This window comes from Hemitrygon akajei, chromosome 25 (assembly GCF_048418815.1).
Source record: "Hemitrygon akajei chromosome 25, sHemAka1.3, whole genome shotgun sequence".
Lineage (NCBI taxonomy): Eukaryota > Metazoa > Chordata > Chondrichthyes > Myliobatiformes > Dasyatidae > Hemitrygon > Hemitrygon akajei.
Window position 1 is genome coordinate 8,306,565 of NC_133148.1, and position 24,983 is coordinate 8,331,547.

Genomic DNA, 24,983 nt, shown 5'->3' on the forward strand with positions numbered 1-24,983 from the left:
CCATCATAGTCTACCCTGCATGACACAGTATCTGAAAACAAACTTTACCTAAGAAATCAGAATAAGATCGTTACAAATGTTTCCAAGGTGCAAATAGCCATATCCGTTTCACCACATTTCAATCCATGCTACTGCATGAAAGGAACACCACTGAAACCCCTCCCTGGGTCGGTAATATCCACTCAGAGCAGTGGAGAGTTGGGAATCCACCACAAGCGAAGTTAGAGGGCAACAAAATTGCTAGCCAAAGCCTCACTCAGACCTGGAACAAAGTAGATCCTGTTCCCAGACCAAAGTCTTGCTAAGTACCTAAACCATTATATGAACAATAACTACATGTGAAGGGAGTTTTGGTTGTTCAGAAACTGATCAATGCTGAAATGCAACACAAAGGCTGTTTTGGAGGTTATCAAAGCAAAGGGATTTGCAAGGGGAGTGACAACACAAAGCACTCACGATGAGTGTGTGGCCGTGAGCACGACTGCGCAATTGTCTTACCCCTAAACGGCATCAACAGACGTTTCTTCATAGTGCCTGGTAAACAAGGACCAACATACAGTAATGAAGAATAATACAGAACACTACATTCAGTTAAGCTGAGATATGATCAAGCTACAGTAAGCATGACTGGACTATTTAGTAAAGCATTATTAAGCTAGTGTTCTCAGTCTTGTCCCTCAACTCTACAGTTGTTACCAAGGAAACAAGGGACGCAATGGGATACAGGTTAGGACAACATCATTATGACTCCAAAACTTATCCCAGATAAAATTAGGCTCCATTATTGCAAGCCACTTTGTACAGAGCTCCAACTGGGGCAGGAACCTATACTTAGCCTGTCTCAAGATTTGACTTAAAAGTTAGCAGAAATGGGTTATGGCCATGTCATATTTTGTTACAACTCAATCACATAACTTTCCCCTTATGCTTGGTGTTTGCAGGAAAAAGCAACTGTGAAAGTAACATGGAATTGTAACTCAAATCATTGGCCGGGTATTCAGGCATCTGCGATATTCTGTACGATATACTGACCATCAATGCCGTTGTGTTGCTCATATCCACGCTTGCCCAGAATTGTTGGAGAGCCATGATTCAGGACAGGCAGCACTTTCGCAGGAGTCACACTTCCTCCATGTACAGCAAGACTAGGGACGGCCTTAACAGGTGGATGGAGTTCTGCAGTATAGAAGAATACATATTTAACTGATAGTAACGTACACTTACAAAGTTTTGCTGAGGTACAACTCCATAAATGCTAGTGAAAATATCACACCATGTCCATATCATTGTATATTCTAAGCAAGAGCCAGGTTTCTTCCCACGTTGCTGCCTGATCTGATGAGTATTTCTGGCATTTCTGCAGTCTTGTCAATAGACAGAATCATACAGCACAGAAACAAGCTCTTCGGCCCACTGTGTCTATGCCTACCAAAATGTATTGAGTGGCAAAACTTCCATCTAAAATTTTTACAGATGTGCGGACCAACCATTGCTCTGAGCAGGAAATTTTTACATGGCCTGTAAACTGCGTGGCACTTTTAATAAACATTACATGGAAGAAAACTCCATCTGTGCAGCAATAAGGGCTATGTACTTGGGAGTATTTTAGTTATTACACAGCCGCAATACTTAGAGGGAGCATTGCTCAGTAATGAAAATATCTAATCAGCCAATCATGTGGCAACAACTTAATGCACAAAAGTATTCATCCATGGTCAATAGGTTCAGTTGTTGCTCAGACCAAACATAAAAATGGAGAAGAAATACAATCCAAGTGAATTTGACCGTGAAAAGAAATGCCAGATGGGCATCTCCGAAACTGCTGATCTCCTGGGATTTGCATGCACAACAGTCTCCAGAATTTTTAGAAAATGGTGCAAAAATCAAAAACTTCCTTGAGCGGCGGTTCTGTGGACAAAAATGGCTTGTTAATGAGAGATAATGGCTAGACTGGTTTAAGCTGACAGTAAGAAGACAGCAACTCAAATAGCCATATGGTACAACAGTGGTGAGCAGAGGAAAATCTCTGAATGCACAAAATATTGAACCTTAAGTGGATGGGCTACAACAGCAGAAGACAATGAAAATTCAATGGCCAGTTTATTAGGTACCACTAATTGTATACTAATTCCATTTACTAGCTTTTAGCCTGTACCCTTCTCTGCCACAGCGCTTCCTGTGTCCATCTAAATCTACTTGCTTATACGACCATGAAGGAATAAATTTCAGATTTCAATCACCCTCTGGTTCAAAATAAATTCTTCCTTGTTTCTCCTCTAATAAAATGGCCACTGGGTATATGTCTGTGGTTTTCTGCTACTGTAGCCCACCTCCTTCATTGTTCAATGTGTTGTGTTCAGAAATATTCTTTTACACGCGATTGTTGTGTAGAAGAGTAAGAGTTACTGTCATGTTCGGTAATTGGTATAAATGATGTCTCATACACCAGGATGTTGTTCATCAACTTCATTTGACACAATCATCCCTCAAAAGCTGGGTAAACAGTCCTCGTTGAGATTCAACACCCCTCTCAGTAACTGGATCTTGGACTTCTTGATAGAAAGTCTCAAGTCAGTCTGAATTAGCAACAACTTCTCAAGCTCCATCACACTGAGCACTGGTGCCCCCCCAGGGTTGTGTGTTCAGTCCACTGCTGTTCACGCAGCTGACTCATGACTGCACTGTCAGATCCAACTCAAACCGATCATCATCAGTGGTTGTCCTTGTGAGTAATACTGATGAATCGGTATGTAGAGAGGAGGTACATATGGTGTGACAACAGGCTGAGACTCAACATGGACAAAAGAAATGATTGTGGACTTCAGGAAGGCACAGGCTAACAACCTTCCATTACACATCAATGGCTCTGCCATTGCTGAAGAGCATAAAGTTCTTTAGTGTGTTCTAGCAGACATCTAACCTGTATCCACACTTCCTCACTGGTCAAAAAGGCATGGCAATGTCTACACTTTGAGGAGATTTGAGGTGTGCAAGGCTCCTTGCCTCCATTCTAACAACTTTCTACAGGAGCACCATTGAGTGTTCTGTCAGGTTGCATCATTTTTGGTATGAAATCTGCACGGCATTGGACTGCAAGACCCTATAGTAAATACCACTGAGAGAATCACATCTCCCTCCTGCACTATTTGTGACATTTACTGGGAGCGCTGTAGATGAAGGGCCTAAAGCATTTTTGAGGATCCCTACCACCCAGCCCACAATGTTTTTGACTATTGTCAGGAAGGAGGTACAGAAGTACTAAGACTGGGTAACAGCTTCTTCCATGCCACCACTGAGATCTTGTCTCTAGGACAGTAAGCTGTTTACTGTTTATCTGTACTGCATACCACATGCATTTCGAATTATATTTTATTAACTTATTTGTGGTAACGTTTTGTTTCATGTACTGTGTGTGGGTGCACCATAGTCCAGAGGAACATTATTTCGTTTGGTTGTATAGTCAGATGGCAAACTTCAATTTGAATTTCCTGTCAGCTTGAAGCAGTCTGGCCATTTTCCTTTGAGCTCTCTCATTACAAGCTATTTTTGCCCACAGAACTGCTACCCACTGGATGTGTTGATATTTTTCACCATTCTCTGTAAACCCTAGAAACCCTTGAAAAGCCCAGGAGATAAGCAGTTTCTGGCACCAACAATCATTCCGCAGTCAAAATCACTTTGATCACATTTCTTTTCCATTTTGATGTTTGGCCTGAACAACAACTGAACCTCGACCATGTACCCATGCTTTTTATGTACTGAATTGCTGCTTCATGATTGGCTAATTAGATAATTGCATTAACGAGCAAGTTTATCTAATAAAGTGGCCACTGAGTGTATATTAAAGATTGTAGTGTTTGGTGGTAATTACTAAGTAAATTGTGAATCTGTGCAGATGTGGCTGCTTACCCAAGTATTTTACTATAGATTCCAGGGACTTCCTGATGATGGGTTTGAGTTTAACTGATTTCTCCCCAATTTCTGGAAGTCTAGCAGTGCCTGTGAGAATAAGAATAAACATTAATACGACCAACAAAAAGCAACTGTTAGTTTCATAATCTGTCCAACAGTTGACCCCCAAATAAGAATGCATTCAACATGTATGAAGACAAGCAGGAAACCAAGCATTTTATATCATTATCTTTTGTGTTCCACCTGACCACTGTCAGATTTCCCCATTTTATCCTCTATTCCTCTCTTACTTACATATTCTCACCACTCTTTGGTTAAAGAAACATCTTCAGAATTCTTAATCTGATTTTTAGGTGGCTGACATTTAGTTAGGCTCTTCTCCACAAGTGGAAGTATTTAGTATCCACTCTAATGAAACCTTTCAAAAACTTGAGGACACCTTAAGTCTTCTCTTCTCAAGATAACAGAGATCTAACGTGCTCATCCTTTCCCGATGATGTAAAACTTACCATTTCTGGTATACTCTAAATCTTTACTGTGCCTTCTCCAAATTTTCGGCATCCCTTTTCATAAACTGTCAACCACAACTCAATACAATACTTCAAGTATGGTCTTATTAAGTCAGAATACACGTTTCCTTCTTATGGATTCCCGAGTTGCTTGGTGTGTATTTCTTAACGGCCTTGCTGATCTGTGGCTCAACTTTTATTTGTACTCCAAGAATCCTTTGCTCCTTATATTCAACTTGACTTGCATCTTCCAAGTGATCTCTCTTTGTATTGAAACATAATGCAGTGCCTATAAAAAGTATTCACCCCCTTAGAAGTTTTCATGTTTCGTTGTTTTACAACATTGAATCACAGAGGCTTTTTGACTCCTTCATGTCAACATGCAAAAAGATTTCTACAAAGTGATCTAAATTAATTACAAATATAAAACACGCTGAATTGCCACAGACTGAAAAGCTTGAGCATGTAGATATTAAGAAAGTGGATGCGCTGGAGGTTTTGGAAAGCATCAAGTTGGATAAGTCGCCGGGACTGGATGAAATGTACTCCAGGATACTGTGGGAGGAGAGGGAGGAGATTGCTGAGCCTCTGGCAATGATCTGTGCATCATCAATGGGGACAAGAGAGGTTCCGGATGATTGGAGGGTTGTGGATGTTGTTCCTTTATTCAAGAAAGGGAGTAGAGATAGCCCAGGAAATTTTAGACCAGTAAGTCTTACTTCAGTGGTTGGTAAGTTGATGGAGGAGATCCTGAAAGGCAGGATTTATGAACATTTGGAGAGGTATAATATGATTAGAAATAGTCATCATAGCTGTGTCAAGGGCAGGTCGTGCCTTACGAGCCTGATTGAATTTTTTGAGGATGTGACTAAACACATTGAAGGAAGAGCTGTAGATGCAGTGTATATGGATTTCAGCAAGGCATTTGATAAGGTACCCCATACAAGGCTTATTGAGAAAGTAAGGAGGCATGGGATCCAAGTGGACATTGCTGTGTGGATCCAGAACTGGTTTGCCCACAGAAGGTAAGAGTGGTTGTAGACAGGTCATATTCTGCATGGAGGCTGGTGACCAGTGGTGTACCTCAGCGATCTGTTCTGGGACCCCTACTCTTCGTGATTTTTATAAATGACCTGGATGAGGAAGTGGAGGGATGGGTTAGTAAATTTGCTGATGACACAAAGGTTGGGGGTTTTGTGGACAGTGTGGAGGGCTGTCAGAGGTTACAGTGGGACATTGATAGGATGCAAAACTGGGCTGAGAAGTGGCAGATGGAGTCCAACCCAGATAAGTGTGAAGTGGTTCATTTTGGTAGATCAAATATGATGGCAGAATATAGTATTAATGGTAAGACTACAGGCAGTGTGGAGGATCAGAGGGATCTTGGGGACCAAGTCCATAGGACGCTCAAAGCAGCTGCTCAGGTTGACTCTGTGGTTAAGAACGCATACGGTGTATTGGCCTTCATCAACCGTGGAATTGAATTTAGGAGCCGAGAAGTAATGTTGCAGCTCTATAGGGCACTGTCAGACCCCACTTGGAGTACTGTGCTCAATTCTGGTTGCCTCACTACAGGAAGGATGTAGAAACCACAGAAAGGGTGCAGAAGAGATTTATAAGCACGTTGCCTGGATTGGGGAGCATGCCTTATAGGTTGAGTGAACTTGGCCTTTTCTCCTTGGAGCAACTGAGGATGAGGTGACCTGATAGAGGTGTATAAGATGATGAGAGGCATTGATCGTGTGGATAGTCAGAGGCTTTTTCCCAGGGCTGAAATGGTTGCCACAAGAGGACACAGGTGTAAGGTGCTGAGGAGTAGGTACAGAGAAGATGTCAAGGGTAAGTTTTTTTTACGCATAGAGTTGAGTGTGTGGAATGGGCTGCTGGCAACGGTGGTGGAGGCGGATATGATAGCATCTTTTAAGAGAGTTTTGGATAGGTACATGGAGCTTAGAAAAATAGAGGGCTATGGGTAAGCCTGGTAATTTCTAAGGTCGGGACATGTTCGGCACAACTTTATGGGCCAAAGGGCCTGTATTGTGCTGTAGGTTTTCTATGTTTCTAAGTATTCACCCGCCTTTAATATGACGCACCAAATCATTACTGGTGCAGCCATTTGGTTTTAGAAGTTACGTAATTAGTTAAATGGAGAATCGTTTTTGGAGACCTGTATGCAGTCAAAGTGTTTCAATTAATTGTAGTAAAAATACACCCGTATTTGGAAGGTCCAACTGCTGGTGCGTCAGGATCCTGGCAAAAACTACACCATAAAGACAAAAGAACACTCCAAGCAACTTCACAGAAAGGTTATTGAAAAGCACAAGACATGAGATGGATGCAGAAAATTTCCAAGTCACTAAATATCCCTTGGAATACAGTTAAGCCAATCATCAAGAAATGGAAAGAATATAGCACAGTTGTAAATCTGCCTAGAGCAGACAAGCCTCAAAAATGGACTGACCATGCAAGAAGGGGATAGTGAGTGAGGCCACATAAAAGACCTATGACAACTCTGGAAGAGTTACAAAGCTTCAGTGATTGATATGGGAGAGCCTGCACATACAACAACTGTTAACCAGGTGCTTCACCAGTCACAGCTTTATGGGAGAATGGAAAAGTGAAAGCTACTGTTTGATGTATGCCAAATACCACACATCATCGAAAACAAACCATCCCTACCATGAAGCATGATGGTTGCTACATCATGCTGTGGGGATGCTTCACTGCAGCAGGCCCTGCAAGGCTTGTGAAGGTAGAGGGTAAAATGAATTCAGTTAAATATAGGGAAATCCTGACAGCAAGAAAACTGTGACTTGGGAAAAAAATTATTTTCCAGAAAGACAGTTACCCATGCATAAAGCCAAAGTTACAAAGGAATGGCTTAAAAACAAAGTTAATGTCTTGGAGTGGCCAAGTCAGAGTCCGGACCTCAATCCAACTGAGAATTTGTGGTTGGACTTGAAAAGGGTTGTTCACTCACGATCCCCATGTGATCTGACAAAGCTTGAGAAGTTTTGTAAAGAAGAATGGGGAAAAATTGCAGTTTTCAGATGTGCAAAGCTGTTACAGACCTATCCACACAGACTCAAGGCTGCCAAAGATGCATCTATTAAATACTGACTTGAAAGGGGTGAATACTTAAACAATCAATAATTTTGTGTTTTATATTTACAATTAATTTAGTCACCTTGTAGAGATGTTTTCATTTTGACATGATAGAATCTTTTTCTGTTGGGCGTCAAAAAAAAAGCCAAATTCAATCCACTGTAATTCGATGTTGTAAACCAATAAAACATGAAAACTTCCATACTATTTATAGGCACTATAATTATGCTGAAATTCATTAATTAAGTATTTGCCTATTCTGCAACTTGCCTCCTGTAATTTCTTGTAATCCTCCTCTATCCAATTAAGTAACACAGAGTTTCTATGAAGGAAGTAAGTTTGATACCATATTTATGGACTTCAAAAAGCATACAAAGTCTATTAGACTATTAGACTTCAAGAAGTCTAATATCCATGGAATAGCAGCATGGATTAAAAACATGGCAAAGCGACAGGAAAACACTAGAAGCAAGTGTATTCTGGAGTTTCCCAGCGTCAGTACTAGGACCATTGCTTTTCTTACTGCATTTCACTGATTTGTATTCAAGTGTCAATTTCCTAATTTGCAGATCACACAAAACTTGGAGACATAGCGAACCATTAGAAGATATGAACTGGCTGGTAGAATGGGCAAACAGGTGGCATATGTAATTGAGTGCTGAGAAATGTAGAATGTTTAGTAGGATGAGAAGAGGTAATATACTGTAGGGGGCTCATCTCTAAAGAACGCTGAAAGACATAAATCTTGAGGTACTTGAGCACAGTTCATTGAAGGCAGCAAGGAAAGTTGGGAAAATGGCTAATAGCAGAAAATAATAGAAATATTTGGCTGGTCAAATCAAATAGCACCTATGGAAGAAGAAACAATTTCACTTCAACCTGACCTGAAACATTGATTGTTCGTCTTCCCAGAGGTGCTCTCTGACGTTGAGTGTTTCCAGCATTTTCTGTTTCATTCCAGATTTCCAAGTACCGCAGTTTTTTTTCTTCCCATTTATTGTAAAACAAAGCATAACGACTCAGCCACAACTGGAATTTAATGCCCAGTTCTGGGAACCACAACTGTGGTGCAGGAAGCTTTACAGAAGCTATAGGAACAAGGGAATTCAGTACTTGGGTGGACAGCAGTAGGTGAGGCTGTTCACTAGGACAGCAGTTAAAGGATCATTAAGGATACAGAGAGAGAGAGAGAGAGAGAGAGAAACTTCCTATTGACACAGGGATCAAGAACTAGGAGATGATGATCAGCAAAAGAATCAAAAGCATCATGAAGAAATTCTGTTAAAGCAAAAAGTTAATAGTTTTGTGGACAAGTTTGTAGACAATACAAAGATCGGTGGAGGGACAGGTGGGTGAGAAAGCAGGGAGGCTGCAGTACGACTTAGACAGATTAGGAGAATGGACAAAGAAGTGGCAGAGGGAATAGTGTCAGGAAGTATATGGTCTTGCACTTTGGTAGAAGGTACAAAAGCATGGTCTATTTTCTAAATGGGGAGGAAATTCAAAAATCCAAGGTGCAAAGGGACTTGGGAGCCCTCAAGCAAGATTCCCTAAAGATTAACTTGCAGATTGAGTCGTTGATGAGGAAGACAAATGAAATGTTAGCATTCATTTTGAGAAAACTAGAATTCAAAGACAAGGGTGTAATGCTGAGGCTTTCAAATGCACTGGAGTATTATGAACAGTTTTGGGTCCCTTATCTTATGAAAGGAAATTGGAGAGGGTTCAAAGAAGGTTCCCAAAAATAATTCCAGGATTGAAAGGCTTATCATATGAAAAGCATTTGACGACTCTGAGACTGTACTCACTGAAATTATGAACAATGGGTGGGGGGGTGGGCATTCTCACTGAAACCCAATGAATGTTGAAAGGCATGGTGGATGTGGAGACGATGTTTCCTCTAGTAGGGGAGACTAGGACCAGAGGGGACAACCTCAGAATAGGGGGACGTTCATTTAGAACGCAGATGAGGAAGAATTTCTTTAGCCACGGGCTGGTGTATCTGTGGAATTTGTTGCCACAGATGTTTGTAGAAACCAGGTTACTGGATGTATTTAAGGTGGAGGTTGATGGGTTCTTAATTAGTCAGGGCATGAAAGGTTATGGGGAGAAGATAGGAGAATGGGGTTGAGGGGGAAATGGATCAGCCATGATCAAATAGCGGAGCAGACTCAATGGGCCAAATGGCCTAATTCTGCCCCCATGTCTTATGGTCTTAAGTCAGGAATGCAGGGCCAAAGGAGTAATTGAGGCAGAATCAACACATCCTATAAAAGACAGAAGGATAAGAACTTTAAAAAACAAATCAGGACTGTGGGGAGAAGCCAGAGGAGCGGCATTAAATGGATTACTGAGCCACTTTAGACTCGACGGTCCAAAAGTCTTCTTTTCTGGAAGATGTGATTCTACGTCACTATCCTTTCCTTTCCCAATCTTAATTTGACATCTCTTGAGAAATTAGATACTGTATTTTCAATTCGAGATTCTAAATCTGTTAATAGCGAACAGCAGTGGTCCAGCACTCTGTTGGAGAACACTTTCTTCTATGTGAATACCTTTCCTTAACTACATGCTACCTTCTGATGCTAGCTATCCATTGGTCTGCTATTTGTTTCAATGTTCACTTATTTGTTCGAATATGTTTTAAAGTCTAGAAGCATTCTATTGGATAGATATAGATACTTTATTGATCTCAAAGTAAGTTACAATGTCACAGCATTACAGGTGTACAGATATACAAACATAGAAAATAAAAAAAGAATAAAAAGTAAATTACCTCAAATAGTCTAATGGGTGGGTGGTCATCACTTCCCCAGCTATAAGTTGACTGATTATAGAACCTAATGACCGATGGTTATAAAGCGCTCTTTGGAATAGCAGTTGTCATAGTCTACAACTAAAAGTGTTCCTCTGTTCAGCCCAGGTGGCATTCAGAGGGTGAGAAACATTGTCCAGAATTGCCAGGATTCTTTGTAGGGTCCTTTGTTCTACCACAGCCTCCATTTTGATTCCTATAACAGAGCCAGCCTTTCTAATCAGTTTATTAAGCCTGTTGACATCACCTGTTGATGCAATTGCCCGAGAACACCACCAAATAGAAGACTGTACTGGTGATAACAGACTGGAATATGTGAAGGAGGGGCCTGCATTCTCCAAAGGACCTCAGTCTCCTCAGGAAGTAGAGGTGACTTTGGCCCTTTTTGTAAACAGTCTCTGTGTCTATCATCCAGGTGCACTCCCAGGTCCTCATGAAGCAGTGCAGGCTTAGTCTTCCTAAAGTCCATCACTATCTCCTTTGTATTACTGATGTTGAGCTGCAGATGATTCAACTTCCACCATTGATAAAGTCCTCCATAAGGGCCCGGCATTCATCCTCCCATTACACACCCAACTGATTGCTGAGTCAGCAGAGAATTTCAGCAGATGATATGACTAAGTGTTGTATCTAAATTAGGCCAGTGGTGTTATCCGTACTGATTATTCATTATTGTCCTTTAGTTTCTAGGTGTTCTTCCAATTTCAACTTTAGTCAGAATTGCATTATCTTTGTTTCTACTGATGTTTTTCTGGCTGGTCTATAATTTTCTTTACATGCTACACCCTTTCCTAAATATGTTAGCTATCCACCAGTCCTCTGACAACACACCCAAGAAATTACTCCTGTTTCCTTCAATATATTTAAAGTCTGTCTTGAGCCAGGGGTGTCACCTTCCTAATTTGATTACTTTACTTGATATACCCTGTTTTGAATAGACTTTGCATCATTCAATGTCCACCTGCTCCATCTCCCTGATAAGTATCAATGCAAAATAATGGATTAATACTACTCCAGGTACTTATTGTTACCTATAATATTGCTCAGTCTATCCCTCAGTGTCTCTATTCCAATAGCTTTTTATTTATGACTGTAAAAGATCTCATTGTTTATGTTCATTCATAATGTAATTCTCCTTTGGTTTCATACATTATTTTATCAACTTCTATTGCATCCGGTGCTCCCGATGCGGCCTCCTTTACATCGGCGAGACCCGACGCAGATTGGGGGACCGCTTCGTCGAGCACCTCCGCTCTGTCCGTCACAATAGACAGGACCTCCCGGTTGCCACCCACTTCAACTCTGCCTCTCATTCCCATCTAGATATGTCCATACATGGCCTCCTCTACTGCCATGATGAGGCCAAACTCAGGTTGGAGGAGCAACACCTCATCTACCGTCTGGGTAGCCTCCAGCCTGGTGGTATGAACATTGAATTCTCCAATTTCCGGTAATTCCCTCCCCCTATCCTAGATCCCTCTCTCCCCTTTCAACTTTCTGCTCCTTTATCTCTACAGTTCTTTCATGCTTATCCCCTCCCCCCTTTATCCTTCCTCTGATTGGTTCTCCACCTGGCACCTCTAGCCCTTCCCCCTCCCCTATCTCTATTACTGGGCTTCGGCCCTCTTTTCCCCCCCATTCCTGATGAAGGGTCTCGACCCGAAACGTTGGGTACTCTTTTCTCACGGATGCTGCCTGATCTGCCTGATCTGCTGAGTTCTTCCAGCGTCGTGTACGTATTCTTTGATCCACAGCATCTGCAGTTGTATTTTTGTGTTTATCAACTTCTCCTTGTTTCCTTCATGCCCTCATATCATACATAGACTCTACAAGATGGTGCCAGCAAACAATGCTACCTACGGTGACATCTTTCAGATGGTTCGCAAAACTGTTTCTTTCACTTCTTTTCCTTTTAAACGTGGCTCTGGTACCATCGCAGCCTGTGATCTACAGTTTGACGGTGTTATCAGGCCAATTAAGCTATCTGATACTTTACTGTCTGCATGAAGAAAGCAGCCAAGGCCAAGAAGCGTAGAGGCGGGGCACAAGCCCATGACTGACAGTTTCTTGCCGATCACATTAATTAAAGAGTCGGGGAAAATTGAAACAGTAAGAAGACAAGCGAGTTCAGCGCCATCTGCCAGCCTCTCCCTTGCTGCTGCCAGAGGAAGGTGCCTACAAGTCAAGTCAATTTTTATTGTCATTTCAACCATAACTGCTGGTACAGTACACAGTAAAAACGAGACCCTGGTGCTACATGAAACAGTACAAAAACTATACTGAACTACATGAAAAACAACACAGAAAAAAAACACACTAGACTACAGACCCACCCAGGACTGCATAAAGTGCACAAAACAGTGCAGGCATTACAATAAATAATAGACAAGACAATAGGCACAGTAGAGGGCAGTAAGTTTGTGTCAGTCCAGTCTCTGGGTATTGAGGAGTCTGATAGCTTGGGGGAAGAAACTGTTACATAGTCTGGTTGTGAGAGTCCGAATGCTCCGGTACCTTTTCCCAGCTGGCAGGAGGGAGAGGAGTTTGTATGAGGGGTGCGTGGGGTCCTTCATAAAGCTGTTTGCCTTGCGGATGTAGCGTGTAGTGTAAATGTCCATAATGGCCGGAAAAGAGACCCCGATGATCTTCTCAGCTGACCTCACTAACCACTGCAGGGTCTTACATGTAATAGTCTCTCCTTCTCTCTTCCTGCTTCCGAGGGAAGGTCCCTACATTCCAATGGTCTCTCTCCCTTGCTGCTGCCGAGGGTGGTACCGAAGTTCTGTGCCTGCGGTTTGTAGATTGGGCTCTTTCAATTTAGTGCCTTTATATTCTGTATTTTCACACATTCATTCTTGTTGCCATTTGCCCGGATTGTTTTGCGTGTGTGGGTGGGGTTGGGGGGAGGGGGGTGATGTATTTCGTTGAACAAGTTCCATAGTTTTCTTTGTTTCATGGCTGTCTGGAGAAGATGTAGAACATAGAACAGCACAGTGCAGGATCAGTCCATTCGGCCCACAATGTTGAGCGGAACCAGCTAAAAAACACCCAAACACTAATCCCTCCTACCTACACAATGTCTGTACCCATTCATCTTCCTTACATCCACGTGCCTATCTGAATGTGTTTTAAAAATCCTCTCATGTATTTGCTGCTACTGCCATACCAAGCAGTGCATGCCAGGTATCCATCACTGAGTAAAGAATTTACCCCTCACATCCCCTTTGAACCTACCCTCTCACCTTCAATATATGCCCTCTGGTATTGGCCAGTTCTACCCTAGGAAGCAGATTCTTCCTGTCCAGTCTATGTCTCTCATAATCTTGTAAACCTCTATCAGATCTACCCTCGGCATCTGCCACTCCAGAGGAAACAACTCAAGTTTACCCTCTCATGATAGCACATGCCCTCTAAACCAGACAGCATTTTCTGCAGCCTCTCCAAATCCTTAGCATCCTTCTTATAGTGGGGCAACCAGAACTGTATGTAATACTCCAGATGTGGTCTAATCAGTTTTATAAAGTTGCAACATAACCACTTGACTTTTGAGCTCAATGCCTCAACCAATTCCATAAGCCTTAACTATCTTATTGACCTGTTTAGCCACTTTCAAGGAGCGATGAACTTGGATCCCAAGATCTTTCTGCACAGCAATATTTGCCCTACCAAGGTGCCACTCCTCAAATTTATCTGGGTTGAACTCCACCTGCCATTTCTCTGCCCATATCTGCAACTGAGCTATATAGTGCTGTATTCTTTGCCAGTCTCCTACACTATCCACAACTCCGCCAATCTTGGTATTGTCCACAAACTTACTAATCCACCCTTCTACATTTTCAATCAACAGCACCTGCAGATATTCTCTTGTTGGTGATTGGACATCTACACTTCCATCCAGATCATGTATATACATCACAAACAGAGGTCACAGCACAGATCCCTGAGGAACACCACTAATTAGAGACCTCCACTGGATTCAGTCCCTTCAATCTCCGGACTTCTATGCACAAGTTATGAATCCAAACAGCCACAGACCCCATGCATCTTAATGGTTTGGATTAGCCTCCCATGAGGGACTTTGTCAAATGCCTTTCTATGTAGGCAACACCCACTGCCTTACCTTCATCTATCTCTTATCACCTTGTCATAAAACTCAATCAAGTCAGTAAGGCATGATCTGCCCTGCATAAAGCCATTCTGCCTCTCCCAAATTAGGCCATGGATTTCAAAATACTCATTCATCCTATCTCCAAAATTTTTCACGAGCAATTTCCCTACAACTGACATTACACTCTATAGTCCCCAAGATTTTCCATTGTTCCCTGCTTAAAGGTACAACACTAGCCACTCGTCAGTCCTCTGGGACCTTGCTTGTGGCTAGAGAGGATACGGAGATGCTGGTCAAGGCCCCAGCAGTATCGTCTCTTGCCTCCTTCAATAACCTGGGGTAAACTCATTCAGCCCCTGGGAACTTATCCACCTTAACACTCATTAAGACACTGCCCAACACTGCCTCCTCTTTGACCTTTGAGAGGGCATATAATAGAGCAAAAATTAGTGGTAAGTTAGAGGATTGGGAAGCTTTTAAAAAATCAACAGAAGGCATTACGGTAAAGTTTGAATACAAAAGTAAGCAAGCCACTAATACATTAATGAGGATACCAAAAGTTTCTCCAGATACATAAAGTGTAAAAGAAAGGCAATAGTAGATATCAGACCACTGGAAAACTATGTGAAGAGGTAGTAATGGGGGACAAGAAAAATGGTGAATGAACTGAACAAATATTTTGCATCAGTCTTCACTGTGGAAGACATTAGCAGTATAGTGGAAGTTCCAGGTGTCAAGGGGCATGAAGTTACCATAACCAGAGAGAAGGTTCTTGGGAAGCTGAACGGTCTGAAGGCACCTGGATCAGATGGTATACACCCCAGAGTTCTGAAAGGGGTGGTTGAAGAGACTGTGGAAGTATTAGTAGTGATCTTTCAAGAACCACTAGATTCTGAAATGGCTCCAGAAGACTGAAAAATTGCAAATGTCACTCCACTCTTCATGAAGAGGAAGAGAGGTAGAAGAAAGGAAATGTTAGGCCAGTTAGTCTGACATCAGTGGTTGGGAAGATATTGGAGTTGATTATTAAGGATGAGGTCTCAGGGTACTTGGAGGCACATGATAAAATAGGCAATAGCCAGCATGGTTTCTTGAAAGGAAAATCTTGCCCAACAGATCTGTTGGAATTCTTTGAAGAAATAACAAGCAGGATAGACAAAGGCCTTCTGAAAATCCAAGTGCACAACATTACTTGGATGTTGTGCACATGGATTTTCAGAAGGCCTTTGACAAGGTACAACACAAGGCTGTTAAACAAGCTAAGAGCCTATGGATAAAACAGTGGCTGATTGACAGGAGACAAAGAGTGGAAATAAAGGGAGCCTTCTCTGACAGGCTGCCAGTGACTAGTGGTGTCCACAGGGGTCTGTGTTGAGACTGATTATTTTTACATTATATGTCAAGGATTTGGATGATGGAATTGATAGCTTTGTTAATATTATTGGCTATAAAGATAGGTGAAGGGACAGGTAGTTTTAAGGAAGTAAAATGAACTTTGACAGATTAGGCAAATAAGCAAGGAAATGGCAGATGGAATATACTGTCGGGAAGTGTATGGTCATGCACCTTGATAGTAGAAATGAAAGGGTTGACTATTTTCTAAATGGAGAGAAAATACAAAAAACTGAGTTGCAAAGGGTCTTGAGAGCCCTTGTGCAGGATTCCCTAAAGATTAATTTGCAGGTTTGAGTCTGTGATGAGGAAGGCAAATGCAATGTTAGCATTTATTTCAAGAGGACCACAACATAAAAGCAAGGATGTAATGTTGAGACTTTATAAAGCACTGGTGAGGACTTGATTGGAGTACTGAGAGCAGGTTTGGGCCCCTGATCTTAGAAAGGATGTCCTGAAACTGGGGAGGGTTCAAAGGCGGCTCATATAAATGATTCCAGGATTGAATGGCTTGTCATATGAAGAGCGTCTGATGGCTCAGGGCCTATATTCACTAGAATTCAAAAGAATGCAGGGTGACCTCATTGAAACCTCTCAAATGGTGAAAGGCCTTAATAGAGTGGATATGGAAAAGATGTTTCCTGTGGTGATAGAGTCTAAGACCAGAGGACATAGCCTCAGAATAGAGGGCAGTCCTTTTAGAATGGAGATGAGGAGGAATTTCTTCAGCCAGAGAGTGGTGAATCTGTAGAATTCTTTGCCACATGAAGCCAAGTCTTTATGTATACTTAAGGTAGTGGTTGATAAATTTTTGATTGGTCAGGGCATGAAGGGATATGGGGAGAAGGCAGGAGATTGGGGCTGAGAGGAAAACTGGATGAAATAGTGGAGCAGACTCAATGACTCAATGAATGACCTAATTCTGCTCCAGTATCTTGTGGTCTAATAGTATCTAAATGCCCCAACATATTACACACTCAACACTCATCTCCAGTCCTCCGTGTCCTTTTTGATGGTAAATACTGAAGCAAAGAACTCAATAGGTACCTCACCACATTCACTGCATCAAAGCAAATGTTTCCCCCCCTTGAGTGGTCCCATCCTCTTGCTCTATTTATAGAGTGCCTTGGGATCCACCTTAATCCTAATTGCCAAGGACTTTTCATGGCCCTCCTGCCTTTCCTTAATTTCTTTCTTTAGTTCTTTTTCTGGCCTCTTTATACTCGTGCTTAGTTTGATCCTAACTTCCAAAGCTTTACCCTACTTTTCTTTTAAAACTAAATTCATCACCTCACTAGATATCCAAGGTTCTCTTACCTCATTTGTACACTGCATACATATTTTGATAACAAATGTACTTTGATGTATATCACTTCCTTGTGTTCAATTGCAGCACTACATCTTTGTACCAATTAAATTGTGTGAATGCTTAAGTTTCTCTTTTCCTTTTGTGGAATATACTCTTCCTTCAAGTCTACTGAGCAGTATTTTATATACTTCCCATAGATGCTTTACACATCTATTTGTTAAGATTGCTGCCCATATTAACTTTCCAATCTCTTACTTGATTTTCATCAGTATTATTTAAATCTGCATTATATATGATCACTTTTGTCTCAGTATTCTTCTACTTTACTCCCTTTATTCACTTTATTTCATTCTCCACTACCAGATCTACTAGCAAATAATCTTCAGGTGATTTTTTTTTCCAGTCAGAAAGCACTCCATCTGTCGCCTTTTACTATCTCTTCCCTCCAATCAGTATCATTTGTGGTTGAAAAACTCACAATTACTTATTTTCCTCATTTCCCTAACAAGAAACTGCATAATTTAAGAACTGCACAACTAGAAAAGGCAGGTCACTCAGTTAGAGGAAATCACATGAAAAACGCGATTATTTTGACAAGTTTTATTTGCAGAATAATTTATTTGCCATAAGATACAGAGTATAACACAAATGCAACACAGTGGTTGCACAGTGATCAAAAACTGGAAATTAAATATTTGAAGATAATTACTTTTAGAGTAGATAGGTAACGTGGAAAAGAGACCATTAGGTAAAGGGAATTTCCTGGAAATAAGAATGAGACAAAAATGGGGAGAATAAATCTTGGTTCAGAAGCTCTAGTCTGGCGAAGCTATGAGACAATGCTGATAACACAAGGAAATTAAGTCTGTTGGCTTCGAAGTAATACTCATACCACCTGATCACGCAAATCAGCAGTATGCAGCAAGGGTAGTGCCATAATTTTGAGAAATAATCTCCAAATAAAGCCAAATAACACATTAACATGAGTAGTTTTGTAGGTAGTTCATGGAGTGTGATGCAAGCTAGATTTCTGGATCAGTATGTCACTGAATCAACAACAGAATAAGCCATTTTAGGCTTCAAATCATGGAAGGTTAACTAGCAATCTTGTAAAAGAATTCTCCAGAGAAGTGTGATTGTATTATCACCACACAGAAGTATGTTGCTGAACCTACAATGGAACATGCTATCTTGGATCTGGTACTGTACAATACGACAGGTAAAATTAGCAATCTTGTAGTTGGGGATCCTCTTGAAAAGAGTGATCACATTATTTGTATGAGGTTCTCATACAAATGGAGGGTGTAATAGTTCAATCTAAAACCAGTGTATTATGCCTAAGCAAGGGAGAATACAAAGGGGTGAGGGAGAGTTGGATAGGGTAGACTGGGAAAACAGGCTATATGGTGGGATGGTTGAGGAACAGGGAAAGACTCAGAGATTTTTCCAAGTGCTCAATAAAAGTATATTTGAATTAAAAACAAGGACAGTAAGGGTGGGGAGAGCCAGCCATGGATAACTAAGGAAATAAAGGCATCAAATTGAATGTTCATGCATAAAAAGTCACCAAGAATAGTGGGAAACTGGAAGATTGGGAAAATTTAAAAAAAAAACAAAGAACCACTAAGCGAACAATAAAGGGAAGAGTATGAAAATAAACTAGCACATAATATAAAAAATAATTACATAAAGTGGAAAAGGATGGCCAAATTGAACATAGGTACCTTGGAGGACAAGAAGGGGGAATTGATATTGAGTAATGAGGAAATGGCCGAGGCTTTGAATGACTATTTTTTGTCGGTCTTCATGGTGGAGGACACGTCTAACATGCCAAAGAGAGATATGATGGGAGGTGTGTACCTCGATACAATAGCTATCAGTAAAGAGGAAGTGCTGAACAAACTTGTGAGCCTAAAGATAGACAAGTCTCCCAGTCCTGGTGGAATGCATCCCAGGGTACTGAAAGAAATTGCATAAGTTATAGTAGAGGTTTTGGTGATAATTTACCAAAATTCTCTGGACTCTGGCCAGGTCCCGGCAGATTGAAAGAAGGTGAATGCCACGGCAAGGTTCAAAAAAGGATGTAGGCAAAAGGCAGGTTAGTTTAACATCTGTAGTTGGGAAAATGCCAGGAGCTATCATTAAAAAAATAGCGAGGCATCGGTAAAGAAATGGATCCATCAGGCAGAAGCAGCATGGATTCAGCAAAAGCAGTTCCTGTTTGACAAACTTACTGGAGGATAATAACAAGCGCAGTGGATAGAGGGGAACAGATGGATTTTTTTAAAACTTGGATTTCCAGAAGACATTCGTTAAAATGCCACATAAAAGATTTAACCATAAGATAAAGATGCATAGAATTAGGGGTAATGTATTAGAATGGATAGAGGACTGGTTAACTAATAGAAAGCAGGGAGTTGCAATACATGGGCGTTTGTCTGGTTGGTCAGTGGTGAGCAGTTTGCTGCAGGGGTCAGTGCTGGGCCCGCAACTGTTCACAATATACGTTAACGATCTGGAAGAGGGGTCCATGTGTAGTGTATCCAAGTTTGCTGATGACACTAAATTAAGTGAAAAAACAAATTGTGCAGAGGATACGGAGAATCTGCAGAGAGACATAGGTAGGTGAAGTGAATGGGCAAGGGTCTGGCAAATGTGAGGTCATCCACTTTGGAAGGAAAAATGAAAGAGCAGATTATTATTTAAATGGTAAAAGACTGCGGCATTCTGCTATGCAGAAGGACTTGGGAGTGCTTGTGCATGAATTGCAAAAGGTTAGTTTGCAGGTGCAGCAGGCTATCAAGTAGGCAAATGAAACGTTGGTCTTTGTCACTAGAGTGATTGAATTTAAGAGCAGGGAGGAAATGCTGCAATTGTACAGGGCACTGGTGAGGCCACATCTGGAGTACTGCATGCAGTTCTGGTCTTCTTACTTGAACAAGGATATACTGGCTTTGGAGGTGATGCAGAGGAGGTTCATCAGGCTGATTCCAGAGATGAGGCAGGGGTTTAGACTGTGAGGAGATTGAGTCGCCTGGGACTGTACTCACTGGAATTCAGAAAAATGAGAGGAGATCTTATAGAAACATATAAAATTGCTAAAGGGATGGATAAAATAGAGGCAGGATAGTTGTTTCCACTGGTGGGCGAGACTAGAACTAGGGGTCATGACCTCAAGACTCGGGGGAGTAAATTTAGGACAGAGATGAGGAAGAACTGTTTTTCCCCAAGAGTAGTGAATCTGTGGAATTCTCTGTCCAATGGAGCAGTGGAAGCTACCTCAGTACATATACTTAAGACAAGATTGGATAGATTTTTACATAGTAGAGGAATTAAAGGTTATGAGGAAAAGGCAGGTAGGTGGAGATGAGTCTATGGTCAAATCAGCCATGATCTTATTGAATGGCAGAGCAGGTTTGCCGGGCCAGATGGCCTACTCCTGCTCCAATTTCTTGTGCTCTAATGGTCTTAATTTTATAGCAAGTATTATATTGATTTGACTAAGCCTAAAATTACATACTCTCAATTTAAGTAAAGTCAGAGAGATATGCTGGGTGAAATGGATGGGGAGATTAAAAGTATGACAGCAAATAATTGCAAATATTTAAAGAATTACAGGTAGTTCTCAATGAATATAGTTTGTTGAGGATTAAAACGGCTGTGGAAAATCATAGTTATGACCTCCTCGAGGATAGCATTGTTTAAGAGGCGGCATTTCAATGCACATTGTAGTAAATAGGAGTAAGCCCAAGGCGTGTATGTGTTTTAAAAATAAGCAAAGCTTGACCAACAAGTTGCTGGAAGAAACAATTTAATAATCTATCAAGCAGTATAAAAAAAACTACAGGAAAATTATAATGGATATACAACAGTGACATTGGACAAATAAGAGTTTACTTTCACAATAGAAAAAAAGAACATTATTCAAATTATGGGGACTGTGGGTGTCATGAGAATGAGGAACTTAAAAGTAAACTGATGTAAGAAAATAGTACAACATAGATTGGTTCCTTAAGGTTGTCATAGCAGGGGGAGGTTGTGGGGATAAGCTCCCACTATCTATTAAATGCTCCCCATGGCGTGCGTCTCAAATAACCTCTCAACAAGAAGTCCAGCTCCCAGTCTTCATTTGTGGCTTAGCTACTAAGCCCAACAGAACCACTTCTACTGACAGAAGGGGCAAATTTGGGTTACTGGTGCCTTAAAACCAGTTGCTTCAGGCAGATGGGGTTCATCAGACGTGGTTGGCAGTTCATCTAGGAGAAAAAAAACTCTGATCTCAAACTCTCTACCTTGCAGCTATACCCGCTCATGGAGAAGGTTTTGGGACTTAACCCTGAGAAAACCTCCAAAGCTGGATTCCCTAAGGCAGTCTTCCCTAACTGCATCTGTCTCAGCCATTCTTTGGATTCATCAGCTGCATGGAGAAGGGAAGCCTACTGCATGAGCAACAGCTTGCTCTAGTACTGCCCTGGCTTATGTATCATGTAGACAGCTAGGACATAACATCCATGATCAACACCAACCAATGGAGGGTCTCAATACAACATAGATTAATGGGATTAAAAAGCACTAAATTCCATACAACTCAAAGCTGACAGTAGTTTCTAAATTCTGAGATCCCTTTGGAATGGAAGAATGCATAAACCTTGTTGTACAAGAGTGGAGGGAGAAACAGGAAATCATAGGTAGGCTAAATAGAGAGAAAAGGCTGGGATCTCACAAAATAGATGACAACAGACTATTTTGCAGGTTAAGTAGTCAAAGGCAAGAGAGTTTTATGCAAGGTTTGACAAAATTATTGCAGCCCTTATTTGAAGATCTACTGTAACTAACAATCTAGATAGGCAGAAAAGTGAATGGAATACAGTGGGTCTTTGAAGAAGCACATCAAACGCCTGTCACATAGGCATTACTGCATCCAGCTAGAATTCAAAGGATTGGTGGTCATACGTTATTACAGAATGTAGATTAATCACAAATAAGAGAAATTCTGCAGATGCTGGAAATCCAAGCAGCACACATAAAATGCTGGAGGAGCTCAGTAGACCAGACAGCATCTACGGAAAAGAAGACAGATGACTTTTCAGGCCGAGACCCTTCATCAGTCTGTTATGTAGAGTAATTAATGGACTCTGACAGCAAGTACAGGGTGGAACCAATGGGTCATTTAGGAATGGCAAGCTTCAATTAGTCAAGATCAGATTTTTTTTCTTAAATGGTGAAAGATTGCTGCTGTGAAGGATTTGTGAGTGCTTATGCATGAATCACAAAAAGTTGGTTTGCAGGTGCAAATGTGAGAAAAATACAGAGGCATCAATTGGAATGAGTGGGCAAGAAGGCAGTTGTGCTATAATACAGGAGTTTGTGAAATTATTTACTTTAATAAAGTTTAAAAAGCAGAGGAGTAAATGTTATACAGAAGAATTTAGTGATCCCTTTGCTTGAATTATGAAAACATGTCAGCAATATTAAGTGATTAGAAAGACAATTTTCTATTGGAGTATCATGTGGGAATTGGAGTATAACAAAATCAACATGATGCTGCAATTATTCAGGGCTTTGGTGAGGCCACACTAGGAGCACTGCATTTAGTTTTGGACTCTTCATGGAAGAAAGGTTGTACTTGTTTTTGAAGGCATAAAACGAACATTGAACAGATTGATACCTGGAATGAGAGGGTTGCATAATGAGGAGATATTGCATAGGATGCACGTACATACAAGAACATTAGAAATAGTAGCAGGAGCAAACCACCTGAATTTTTGAACCAATTCCACCATCTAAAATCCCAGTTGATCATTTATCAAAGCATCATTTTCCAGCAGTATCATTTCCCTCCTCTCTCTTCATATTCCAAAAAAATCTGTGTCTATTTTGATTTAGCCTCTATTGCTGTAAGAAGAGAATTCCAAAAGTTCACCACCCTCTGAGTGAAGAGATTTTTCTTCCCCAGTCTGACTCTTACTCTAAATCTATTCCCTTCTTCCCTGGACACCTCAGTCAGGTGGAAATAATTCTCCCTTTCAAGTCTTTAAGAATTTTTGAATGTTTGAGGAAATCACCCTCTCATTCAAAGTAGTAAGCCACCTGGTCCCTCAAGCTTACTCTGACATTCAGCATTATTATGGCTGACCTTCCCCAAGTAAAATCTCATTGTCTGACAACTTCACATAGCTCTCTACTCCCTAATCTTCAAAAGACCTCCAACAATCTATTCTCCATAATCCTCCAGAATGAATAATTTCAAAGATTCACCATACTCTAAGCACTATATAGAGGCCTAGCCTACTCAATCACATCTGCATTGCAAACTTACCATCCCCAGAAGTGGTCCAGTAAATTTCTGCTATACACTCTCAATGGTAAACTGTATCCTTTCTTAAGGCCAAAGCCATGCACTTTCACCAATACCCTTTACAATTGTAAGACTGCCCGTATCAAATTCTTTTGTTATAAAGATCAATAACCCCTCTACTTTCTTGATCATCTGATACAACTGTACAGTGGCCTATACTGATCTGTGTACTCATCAGTATTTTTGATTCTGTTCAAAGTGGATGACTTCACAATTTTCCACATTATGTTCCATCTGACATGTATTTACCCACTCACGCAGCTTTTCTAAAACTCTGAAACTCATTTGACATCCTTTATCCCCGACTCATTTACATCATCCTCAGAGCTCATAATCATATACTATCAATAAAGTTGGAGAAGAAAATGGCACTTAGTCCCCTTAGCCAAATTGTTAACATACATTGTGAATACTTGGGGCCCAAGCACTAAGCCCTACAGTACTCCACTGGTTAAAGCTTGCTGACTGTTTACACTCAAACTTTGCTTTTTTTGCTGAATGACCTCTTCACTGTCCACATCTGTATATTGCTCAAAATTCCATATGCCACATGTCAGTGTATCATCCCATTTTCATTTGTCCTTCCAACCTGTATGCTGAGACCTTCAAAAATCCAAATCTACCATATCCACAAGCTTCCCCTCATTTATTCTAGTAATCACATCCTCAAAGAACTCTAGCAGAACTCAATTTACATTTCATGAATCTGTGTAGGCTCTATTATTCTTTTAAGGCATTAACTCTAACCTCAAATAGTTGGCCCACATGAGACCTTACTGTGGTTGCAGGGTGAATTTCAAAAAAACAACGCAAATGGTGAGCACACAGAATTGTGAGAAAGTAATATTAAATGCATTTTAATTTCCAGTGGCAAGGATGGCAGTGGACTAGCTGACCCAGTTAAATAGTTGAAATGTTTTTATTTAAATATTATGCTCATCCTATTAAACACCACTGTGGACTATATATAGTTACTGTTACCTTTGTAACTACAGTTTTATCAGTTATCAATATAGTTCAGAAACATGGTGGACTTGATTTGCAGGACCTGCTGTAGAAATGTGCAAATTTGGGATCTGGGAGGGACCCAATGGTCACAAATTCAAAAGATTCAGCCCACCTGCTTGCTCTGGTTTGTCATTTGGAGCAGAACTTCTTAATAGGTATCAAAACCCATTGCATTAATGTTGCATCTTTAATCTATGAAATGCTCAAAATTTTTTTCAAAAGAATCAGACAAATCTGAGACCAAGAGATTGTTTTTGGGCAACCAAAAAAGACAGAGATTCAGGAATTCAAGAGAACTTGATAGCTTAAGACACCAAGGTTAGAGAACCAGAAAGCTGAAATGTAACAGTTTTAAAATCAAAGCAATAGTTGCATCAAGATTAATACAGAGGGAGAGAACAAGGTAGTGGATGAAGAGGACTTTGTGCACATTTAGTAATGTGCAAGAATTTTAAATTGAAGTCTGT

General features: G+C 40.8%; 1 protein-coding gene across 5 annotated transcripts in view; it reads right to left on the reverse strand.

The window, feature by feature from the left end:
• LOC140716364 (metastasis-associated protein MTA1-like) overlaps positions 1-24,983 on the reverse strand; it is a 172,590-nt gene that overhangs the window by 24,415 nt on the left and 123,192 nt on the right. For 3 of the 5 annotated variants that reach the window (XM_073029028.1, XM_073029026.1, XM_073029030.1), the window contains 3 exons: positions 3,910-3,999; positions 1,033-1,176; positions 457-534 (listed from right to left, as the gene is read on the reverse strand). In XM_073029028.1, the coding sequence (XP_072885129.1) occupies positions 457-534; positions 1,033-1,176; positions 3,910-3,999 (312 nt within the window). The remainder of the gene's footprint in view (positions 1-456; positions 535-1,032; positions 1,177-3,909; positions 4,000-24,983) is intronic. The other 2 variants (XM_073029027.1, XM_073029029.1) reach the window with 2 other exon arrangements.